This window comes from Fistularia commersonii, chromosome 3 (genome assembly GCF_037954325.1).
Source record: "Fistularia commersonii isolate RoL2024-O1a breed Wild chromosome 3, RoL_Fcom_v1.0, whole genome shotgun sequence".
In the NCBI taxonomy this organism is placed as follows: Eukaryota; Metazoa; Chordata; class Actinopteri; order Syngnathiformes; family Fistulariidae; genus Fistularia; species Fistularia commersonii.
The window spans coordinates 27,065,392-27,075,391 of NC_141286.1; the positions used below are offsets into that span (position 1 = coordinate 27,065,392).

General features: G+C 57.1%; 2 protein-coding genes across 2 annotated transcripts in view; both read left to right on the top strand.

Annotated features, from left to right (window-relative positions):
- The window catches only part of slc39a13 (solute carrier family 39 member 13), a 6,369-nt gene extending 1,255 nt beyond the window's left edge, over nt 1–5,114 (top strand). Inside the window, exons 2-10 of the mRNA XM_086144489.1 lie at nt 108–441; nt 1,479–1,586; nt 1,770–1,912; nt 2,344–2,460; nt 2,955–3,044; nt 3,803–3,853; nt 3,924–4,056; nt 4,144–4,243; nt 4,322–5,114. Coding sequence (XP_086000615.1) covers nt 123–441; nt 1,479–1,586; nt 1,770–1,912; nt 2,344–2,460; nt 2,955–3,044; nt 3,803–3,853; nt 3,924–4,056; nt 4,144–4,243; nt 4,322–4,397 — 1,137 coding nt within the window. The 5' untranslated portion in view covers nt 108–122 and the 3' untranslated portion in view covers nt 4,398–5,114. The remainder of the gene's footprint in view (nt 1–107; nt 442–1,478; nt 1,587–1,769; nt 1,913–2,343; nt 2,461–2,954; nt 3,045–3,802; nt 3,854–3,923; nt 4,057–4,143; nt 4,244–4,321) is intronic.
- A 1,695-nt stretch (nt 5,115–6,809) lies between these two features.
- tmem276b (transmembrane protein 276b) overlaps nt 6,810–10,000 on the top strand; it is a 7,990-nt gene continuing 4,799 nt past the window's right edge. Inside the window, exons 1-2 of the mRNA XM_086144491.1 lie at nt 6,810–7,357; nt 8,468–8,581. Of these exons, the coding sequence (XP_086000617.1) occupies nt 6,988–7,357; nt 8,468–8,581 (484 nt within the window). The 5' untranslated portion in view covers nt 6,810–6,987. The remainder of the gene's footprint in view (nt 7,358–8,467; nt 8,582–10,000) is intronic.

Genomic DNA, 10,000 nt, shown 5'->3' on the forward strand with positions numbered 1-10,000 from the left:
GTTGTCCTGGTGGAGCTCCAGGTTCTCCCTGGTCTCGGAGATTCTGGGGAGCCGGAGGGATTCGGGCGTCTCCTCAGGTTTGGTCTGAACGCGTTCTCCTCTTCCAGCGTCGATGGACTGAGATGCCGGTCGGAAGCTGGGAGACGGCGGGCCGGGCCGCAGCCTCCCTGGTGCTGGCCGTCGTCCTGCTGCTGCTGACCTCCGAGCCGGCGGCCCGCGGCCAGAAGATGACCCAGACCGCCATGGCCCACGCCACCGCCACGGCGGCGGGACCCGGGCCCATCCTGGCCGACAGCCTCCAGGCGCTGGTGGACCTCCTGGCCAGCGAGCGCGCCCACGTCTGGTTCCTGTCTCTGGCCGGCTCGGCGGCCGTCGGCCTCAGCGGGATCTTCCCGCTGCTGCTCATCCCCATCCAAGCCGGCGCCTCCCTCAAAACAGAAGGTAGGATCGGCTTCGTCGGGTTCATCGAGGACTTGGAGTCCAGCGAGAGGAGGCCGCGGTCTTCTTCCGAAGCGCAAACCCAGAGATCTTCTTTCTTCCGGCAACGAGTAGATGTTCTCCGTTCACCCTTAGACGCGATGAGACAGACACCGTGCAGACCTGTTGCGGGACGGCAGGCCAGACCTTCTCGTGTGGTCCTGTATCTTCTTGGAGGTTCAGTTTACAGTGTAATGAAAGAAACCAGCCCTGAGGGCGCTTTTTGGGCCTGACCTTCTGAGGGGGTTTTAGATCAATCCTTCTGGTCGTCGTCCCCCTCCCGCTGATGGGAGTGATGGGTATCGTGGGCAACATGTGGAGGTCCTGGTCCGATGCCAGGTTCTCGTCCCACGCCAGGACGGCCTCCTCTGCTTATCCTCTCCGCGAGCCCTAACCCTAACCCTACGGAACAACTGCTGCTCCTCAGACCGGCCGGATTCCTTCTGCACTAGTCATGACTGAGAAGATCGGCCTGTAAGAGCCGGGGTGAAATGAGAGGCGAGCGTTCCGATGAGCCGCCACACCCACAGGAACTCGGCTCTCCAGATGTATTTTTGTCCTTTGGTTTGTCAGGCTGGAGGTTAGACCTCGCCGGAGGAGCCCCAGGGGAATCAGCTGTTCAGTGAAGCTCACACAAAGCAAAGGAGAAGAACAGGAGACTTTTCTCCAGCCTGGTTTACCGACCGCGACGGGGGATTCGGGTTCGAAGCCGGGCCGTGACCTTCGGTCCGAGGGAAAGTTCACGTGGAGATCCGCCTCGGCTCGGCGCTCCTCGAACTAATGAAGGCTTTATCTCCGTCGTCTCTGGATCTTAACGTCACTCTGTGGCTCCGTGACCTCCTCAGAAGCATTGGTAGAACCCGCTAGCTCACCTGTTCCTCAGGAGATCTCAGCCGGCGGGCCTCCTGGACCAGCAGCCCCAGGGTTCAGGGCGCTCCAGCAGAAATGTAGAATGCGAGTGTGTCCACGGGACGCGAGTGTCACGTTCTCTGTCTCCTCAGCCGGAGGCCAGAAGCTCAAGCAGCTCCTGAGCTTTGCCATCGGCGGTCTCCTGGGCGACGTGTTCCTGCACCTCCTGCCCGAGGCCTGGGCGCTCTCCTGCTCTTCAGGTGGGTGCCCCGATGAGGGCGGGGAACCCATCGTTGGCCCGCACAGGCCTCCGAGAACCTCCCTGACCTTCTCCTGGATCTGGTGATGATCCAGGCCGGAACCTTCTCCTCCCTTCTCGGGTTTCCGGTTTTCACTGCGATGAAGCCGCTGCTGTAGCTCACCGGTCTTCTTTCCCCCTGCAGCTGGGAAACACAACCACTACAGGAGCCAGGGCCTGTGGGTCATCTCCGGCCTGCTGGCCTTCCTTCTTCTGGAGAAGATGTTCCCAGACCAGGACGGCCATGAAGAAGCCGCCTCACATTCCGACCTGAAGTGTAACTCCTCGGTGAGTGTGGTGTTTTTGGAGGAACGTGCCGCTGCAAGCCCTCGCATTCTTTCCGCTCGGCGCCCGTCCGCCTGCAGACCGTCTCCAGGCCCTGGTCTTCGGCCTCAGCCAAGAGCCGGAGAACTGCTGCTTCCTCCACAAGACGGTTTCTGGCGGGGTGTTAGATGAACGGATAGCAGCTGCTCTTGTCAGCACTGGCAGGAGGCTCCGGAAGAACCCCATGACAGAAGGTCACGGGGTTTGTTCTCCACCTCTTTTCTTTTCTAGACTAAACAAGCAAGCGGCGGATCTTCTCCTCTGCCCTCATCACAACAAACCAAATGAGTCTCGGGTTCCAAATGAGGACCTCCTTCGGCCGATAGGAGATGGTAGATGCAGGGCCTCCTCCGCGTGGGGGGCCTTCGATAATCTCCACCTTCTCCTGTCCACAGATGCTCTCCGGTCCCGTCAGGGGGGGAGCAGGGGAGGTGTTGCTGGGGAACGGTCACCAGGAGCCCTGGAGCTCCTCCAAGCAGCAGAGTTTGCAGGAAAGACCCGAGAAGATCAAGGTAAGCTGGCCTTCTCTGACCACCTTCATCTTCTGCTCCAGCTTCTCCCGCTTTCATTCCTACACCTGCCTTTCTGCTTTGTCGCCTGAGGCTCCTTGCAGAGCTTCACAGCTTCAACAGTCTCACTAATGTGTTGGTGCTGGTGTGGGAATGTTGCTTCTCTAAATAACAGGCGCTTAGGGAGGGTGTGTGTGTGTGTGTGTGTGTGTGTGTGTGTGTGTGTGTGTGTGTGTGTGTGTGTGTGTGTGTGTGTGTGTGTGTGTGTGTGTGTGTGTGTGTGTGTGTGTGTGTGTGTGTGTGTGTGTGTGTGTGTGTGTGTGTGTGTCCATGGCCATAAGATAGCAGCTCCTTCCAGTCTTTCCTCACCTGTCATAACTCTGGCTCCCCCAGATCTTCATCGCTCCATCCCGCTCCCCTCTGGTGTCACGCTCGCTTCAGATGCTGTTCTTCTCCCTGGTCCAGAGCAGAGCAGGAGTAACACTTCTGTCTTTCAGACCAGCGGGTACCTGAACCTGTTGGCCAACTGCATCGACAACTTCACCCACGGGCTGGCGGTTGCCGGAAGCTTCCTGGTCAGCAAAAAGGTGAGAGCCGGGATCTGGGACGGGCGTGTCTTCGGGACGACCTCCTTTCTGGTCCGGAGCGCTCGCTCCTTCACGTGCGCTGAGGTCTGCGCACGGCTCCAGAAGAGAACGCTATGTAACAGCCGCAGGAGTCCGAGTCCAGCCGGAGGGACAGAAGGCTAGCAGCGTGAACTTCGGAGCGGCCTGCCAGAGAGGAAGTCGACGAGATGCCTCCTCTCGTGAACCCTCCCACAGGCCGTCGCTCCTCTCCATTGGCCGCCGTCTTTGTCCGTCCTCGCGGCCGATGAGCCCGAGGTGCCCTTGGGTTGACCTTGACTCACGTCTCGCAGCTCAGAGTGCCTGGTTTGACCGGGTGAACGTGCAGGTGTGGAAGCACCTGAGACCCAGGAGGTATCTTGACCCAAGGTCATTCCACAACCCTGCACGCTCCATGAGCCCTGGAGTGAAACCAGAGCGGGGTGTCTGCTAGGACATGCAGCATACCTAAGGTGGAACTGGAACGGGACACGACAGGTGTAACTAATGGGATACTATGGGTGTAACTGGAATAGGATACTCCAGGTGTAACTGGAATAGGATACCACAGGTGGAACTGGAATGGGACACTACAAGTGTAACTAATAGGATAGCACAGGTGTAACTGTAACAGGATACCATAATTCATGCAGGGTTACTAGAGTCTACAGTGCTGACACTGTTTTCCCTGGAGGCTGTTTGTGGTCCTCAGAAGGAGTAACCATCTGACCTGCTTGTTGCAGGTGGGCTTCATCACCACCCTGGCCATCCTGCTCCACGAGATCCCTCACGAGGTGGGTCGGCGGCGTGCAGGTCGAGGGGCGTGTTGTGCGTCAGGCCTCCTGACCTGCTCTTCGTCCGCAGGTGGGAGACTTCGCCATCCTGCTGCGAGCCGGCTTCGACCGCTGGAGCGCCGCCCGCCTGCAGCTGTCCACGGCGCTGGTCGGGGTTCTGGGGGCCTGCTTCGCTCTGTGCGCTCAGTCGCCCCGAGGATCAGGTGATTCAGGAGGGACGCCGCTCCCGAACGCCCCGACCGGGTTCCTCGCCGGGTTCCTCACCGGGTTCCGTCTTCTTTGGCTTGCAGAAAACGCTTCTTCCTGGATTCTGCCCTTCACCTCGGGAGGGTTCCTCTACATAGCTTTGGTCAACGTGGTCCCCGACCTGCTGCAGGAGTCCAATTTCAGGTGCGATGGGCGGCCGTCGCCCGTCAGTCACCGAGCCGGGCGCCGGAATCCGACTGACGCTCTAACTTCTGCTTTCAGACGCTCCCTGCTCCAGATCCTGCTCATCTTCTGCGGCGTGGCCGTCATGGCGGTCCTGTCTGCCGTGGTGGACTGAACACGCAGGACCCCCACGGCCCCCAGCACTCCAAATCTCACTGACAGACACTCCTCCCTCATGGTGGAAGGTCCAGAAAGAAACAGAACCTTCACCTTCATCCTAGAAGCAGGACCTGACAGAACCGAGGCACTTTATGAATGGAAGGACTGAAGCTGCTGACCGCACGCTCGCAAAGTGCAGTTTCAGAGAGTTGGAGGTTTGTTTGGATGTCTGTTACACCGTCTCCATATTGACCGGACGGTCAGGTGTCTCTCTCACACACACACACACACACACACACACACACACACACACACACACACACACACCGGTTGTGCTGGACCTCCACAGCTTTACCCATCTGGTCCTAAGTTGTATGTTGTTGCTTTTGTGTACTTTGCTGCCTCTGCTACGTATTTATTGATGCCATTGAGTTTTGGCCGAAGTCGAAGGCCACCAGTCCACCTTACCCCCCCTCAGCGGTGAAGAGGATCCAGGGTTGTAGGGGGTACTGAACCGGAGTCCTCACCATAGTCCACTCCGTCGGTCTGTGGCCCCCCAACCCTCTTAGTGCTTTATCTTTGATGGTCTGCGCAGACCTGTGGGGGGGCAGTTGGAGGAGAGCGGCCTCAGAAGAAGCCGACGTCCTCCGCTGTCTGGAGGTCCGGAGATGTCACCGAGCTCATTAGCTTCTCTGCCAAAGTGAAGAAATAAACCATGAATTTATGACTTTCAGATGTAAAGACCCTCTTCTTGCCCTGGTCTCACTGATGGAACAGGAGGTCTGACTGGCTCAGGTGCTGAGGCAGCTCCAACCTGCAGGGGGGAGGGGGAGAGGTGTGTGTGTGTGTGTGTGTGTGTGTGTGTGTGTGTGTGTGTGTGTGTGTGTGTGTGTGTGTGTGTGTGTGTGTGTGTGTGTGTGTGTGTGTGTGTGTGTGTGTGTGTGTGTGTGTGTGTGTGTGTGTGTGTGTGTGTGTGTGGTGTGCCGATTGTGTTCGCACTCGTCCAATTTCAAAACAGCCTGCTTGGCAAGCCTCCGTTGCCATAACGACTCCCCGGCAGGAAGCCTTCCTTAGTCATCAGCCTTTGTCTGCAGGAGTTCTCAGACCAGCCCTGCCATCAGGGGCCAATACTACATAATATATGTACGACAAATATATTCTGTACTGTATGTAGAACAAATACATCGCACCGAATACAGTATATATGCAATTGATACTGCGTGTACAACAGATACTCTGAATACAAGTATCTACATCAAATACATCCTGTATCATATTTAAAATATATCTCGATAACACACTGAATACAGTATATATGAAGATGTTGAGGTTCTCTTTGGGAGTGACCAGGATGGAGAGGATCAGGAATGAGTCCATCAGAGGAACAGCACATGTTAGATGTTTTGGAGAGAAGGTCAGAGAAGCCAGACTGAGATGGTTGGGTCATGGACAGAGGAGGGATGGAGAATATATTGGTAGACGGATGCTGGAATTGGAGCTGCCAGGCAGGAGGTCTGGAGGAAGACCAAAGAGAAGATTTATGGACGTAGTGAGAGAAGATATGAAGGTAGTTGGTGTGAGAGAGGAGGATCCAGAGAATAGGGTTAGATGGAGAAGGTGGATTTGCTGTGTCGACCCCTGAAGGGAAAAGCCGAAAGAAGAAGAAGACTGAATACAGTATATATGCATTCAGTACATTCTATGCTGTTTATGCAACAAATGCCCTGAGTAGAATATATATGTACATAACTCTGATTACATTATATCCACACTTATACATGTATAGATTTACTTCTGTGTACACATAGAAAAGGCTGAGTCCGACATACAAGAGATTCAAAGCGTTTATTGTCACATGTACAGTGGAGTCACGTGTTTCCCTGTTTGGTCAAATTCCTACTTTACTGTCCGCAGAGCATTTGTAGATGTGCGGAGAGTAACAATGACTCTAGATGCCAAGATGGCATCGCAGTTTTCTCTTCAGACAGATTCAACCGACTAGTGATGAGCGGAGGTCCTTCCCGCTCCGGTGCAGCCCGGTGAGGTGTCCGTCACGCAGGTTCGGATCCAGCCATGAGGGTTTTAGAAAGCCATATCAAGAGCCGCGATGCATGGATCCCTGTTCTGAAGGAGAACCGGATCCGAAGCGGACCGGGACCTTCGGAGGTTCGGGTCACGTGACCGGGGCGTCAGTCATCCAATCACCCGATCGATTCGGTCAGAAATCAATCAGTTCTCTGGATCACTCGAACCGCGTCAGTCGTGATTGGTACCGGGAAGCGGAAACTGTGTTCCGTCGGATTCCAGGTGAGCGCAGTCCGAGCTTCCGGTCGTGGCATCCCCCCCCCCCCGCCCCCCCCGCTCTCCTCCGGTCCTCCAGCAGATGGTGAGGACATCAGACCTCCTCCTCCTCCTCCTCCGCCTCCTCCGGGCTGCGCAGAGCCGCGCCGCCCGGCCCCCGCTCGCCATGCTCCCGCCGCACCGGCCGGACCGTGCGAGGCAGTGAGGGCCGTCGCCGCGATCCGCCCGGCGCGGCACCGTCACCGGCATCGGCACCGGCACCGGCACTCGCACAGACACCGACACAGTGCTCGCTGCGCGGGAAGATGGCGGCGGTGAGGCTGCTTCCCGGCGGCGGGCTGCTGCTGGCGCTGTGCGCGCTGGCGCTGCTCGCCGCGGCCATCTGCACCGACCACTGGTACGAGACGGACGCGCGGCGGCACCGGGACCGCTGCAAGAACTACGCCAACAAGCGCAGCGACCCGGGATACATCTACATCTCCAACCACAACCTGCCCCTCCGCACCGACCCCCGCGGCGCCGACGCCGTCGTCCGGCGGAGGCGGCATTTCCCGGCCGCGGCGTCCGGGATGGAGTCCCACTGCAGCCGCCAGCTCAACTCCACGGTGTCCGGGCTCTGGAGGAGGTGCCACCGGGACGGCTTCGACCTGGAGGCCCAGGAGCTCATCTACAAAGGTGAGCCTGCGCGCACCCGAGGCCCGGTACCGCTCGGAGCGGGAGACCCGCCGGATCCGACCGCCGGGTTCTGCCGCTCCAGGTCCGGATTAATCCCAGTCTGGAGGAAGCGAACATCAGCTCCACGAGTGGAGTCCGGCTGGCCGTGGGGCGCGGGGAGGCGCGGGGAGGCGCGGATCGTCCATCCCAGAAAGGTGGAAACAGAAAGACGACCTTTGGGTTCAACAGCAAAGAGAGCGGCCGGGATCAGGACGAGGACTAGAAGCGGGATTACAGGTTGACTCGGAACCGACAGAAATGCTTCGATTCAGATGAAAGCTCTGCTTTTACTCGCAGATACAACGTTACTCCGATCGAGTAACGGAGTAATCAAATTACTCGGCCCGGGTTCCCGGAGACCGCGCTCCATCCGCGGATTCCATATCGGGTTTGCTCCGATGCTCGTCGTGTTCAGGCTCTGAACCTGGTGTGAGGGAGCGCTGGGAGCAGATGTCTCCTCAGAAGGTGTGGACCACCGCTAGAACACACAGGAGATACAGGAACATGAACCTACTGGCAGGAAGTACTCGCAGGACTCCTGCAGTCAGCTGATCATCTGGGGAAGGATCAGGCTGAAGGTACTGGGTCCTCTGTCACACACACACACACACACACACACACACAGATCACTGAGGTGAGCGTTAGGGTCAGGGCCCACCTGCTCCAACGTCTGCTGTCAACGTTCTCCCTCTTTCTAGTCCAGAGCAGAAGAAGGAAAGTGCTCTTCACCCAGGGCTCTGATTGGCTGGAGCTCAGACTCCTCCGGACCAGAGGAAGGTCCTGGTAGGGAAGCTCCTCCCGAGCGGACGGCGCCTGAAGAGAATACGCGACCAGGACGTGATCAGATGGTAGCCGTGGTCCACGCAGGAGGACCATTTGAGCTTTATGAGATCGCGCTCCCGTTTTCTGGATTTTGGTGTTTGGAGGTGCTTGGCGTGGGTGCTCCATGCTGAAGCTCACACCGCGGCGCCCTCTGGTTCTTGGAGTCGGGTCTCGGACGTGGCTTCCTCAGAGGTGGACATCCATCCAGGATGTTCTCAGCCGTAACTGTCTCCATGTTTGTTTTTCCAGGAGTCATCCAAAGATGCACGCCGGTCAAATACCACTACTCCTCCTCCATCCTGCCGAGGAACCTTCCCATCAACGTCACGAAGACCATCCGGCAGGACGAGTGGCACGCTCTCCGTGAGTCCGCTCGCCGCCCTCCGCCGCGCTTTCCGATACGATCGCACGACAACCTTCACGGCGGGGTTCGCACTTCACCTCCACATCGACCTTTCTAACCCTGGTTGAGCCACGGAAGAACCCGCTGAGTCCAGGATCTCTATCGTGGGGCTGACCTGGACCAGAGGCGAGCAGCGCAGGTCCAAAGAACATGTTTTCAGTGGGGACGGTAGAATTTAAGACCCAAAGATTTGCAGTGAGATCTTCTGCGGTGGCTGCGACTCAGGAGCCGTTCAAAGATCTGAGCCGAGAGCTGAGGGCCAGCGGAGCCTTCTGAGCGTGGAACAAGAAGGCGGGCCACGGCGGCCGCCCCTTCTCTGCAGCAAGACCAGACCAGGAGTCCGGCCTTCGAGCCTCCGCCGTCGGGCTGGGCCAGCGAGAGGACCCGCTGGCCCAGCCGGGTCAGGGTCCGTCTCAGGTGCGGCTCCCAGCAGAGGGCGAGATGAAGAACAGCGACCAGGGACTGGTGACATTTGGACGACGTACTCAAATCAAGAATGGCCGTCATGGGTGGATCGGAGAAGTTCAAGGCGGACGTGGGGCTCCATCAGGGATCAGCTCTGAGCCCCTTCTTGTTTGCAATGGTGATGGACAGGCTGAGAGACGAGGTTAGACAGGAACCTCCATGGACCATGATGTTTGCAGATGACATTGTGATCTGTAGTGAGAGCAGAAAACAGGTTGAGGAACATCTAGAGAGGTGGAGGTAGGCTCTGGAAAGGAGAGGAATGAAGGCTAGTCGCAGCAAGACAGAATGTAATGTGTGCATGTGAACGAGAGGAACCCGAGTGGAACGGAGAGGCTGCAGGGAGTGGAGAATGGGTGGAGAAAAGTGTCAGGGGTACGAAGAGATAGAAGAACATAAGCTAGAAGGAAAGGAAAGGTGCAGGAGACACTGGTGAGATGATCTACAAACACTGACAATGAACAAAAGACAGGATGCAGAACTAGAGGTTGCAGAGATGAAGATGTTGAAGTTCTCTTTGGGAGCGACCAGGATGGAGAGGATCAGGAATGAGTCCATCAGAGGAACAGCACATGTTAGATGTTTTGGAGAGAAGGTCAGAGAAGCCAGACTGAGATGGTTGGGTCATGGACAGAGGAGGGATAGAGAATATATTGGCAGACGGATGCTGGAATTGGAGCTGCCAGGCAGGAGGTCTGGAGGAAGACCAAAGAGAAGATTACTGGACGTAGTGAGAGAAGATATGAAGGTAGTTGGTGTGAGAGAGGAGGATCCAGAGAATAGGGTTAGATGGAGAAAGTTGACTCGCTGTGGAGACTCCTGAAGGGAAAAGGTGAAAGGAGAAGAAGTAAAATGAAGAATGGGCAAGAAGATCGCAGTCGCGACATTCTTTCTGATCCCGAAAGAGAAGCAGG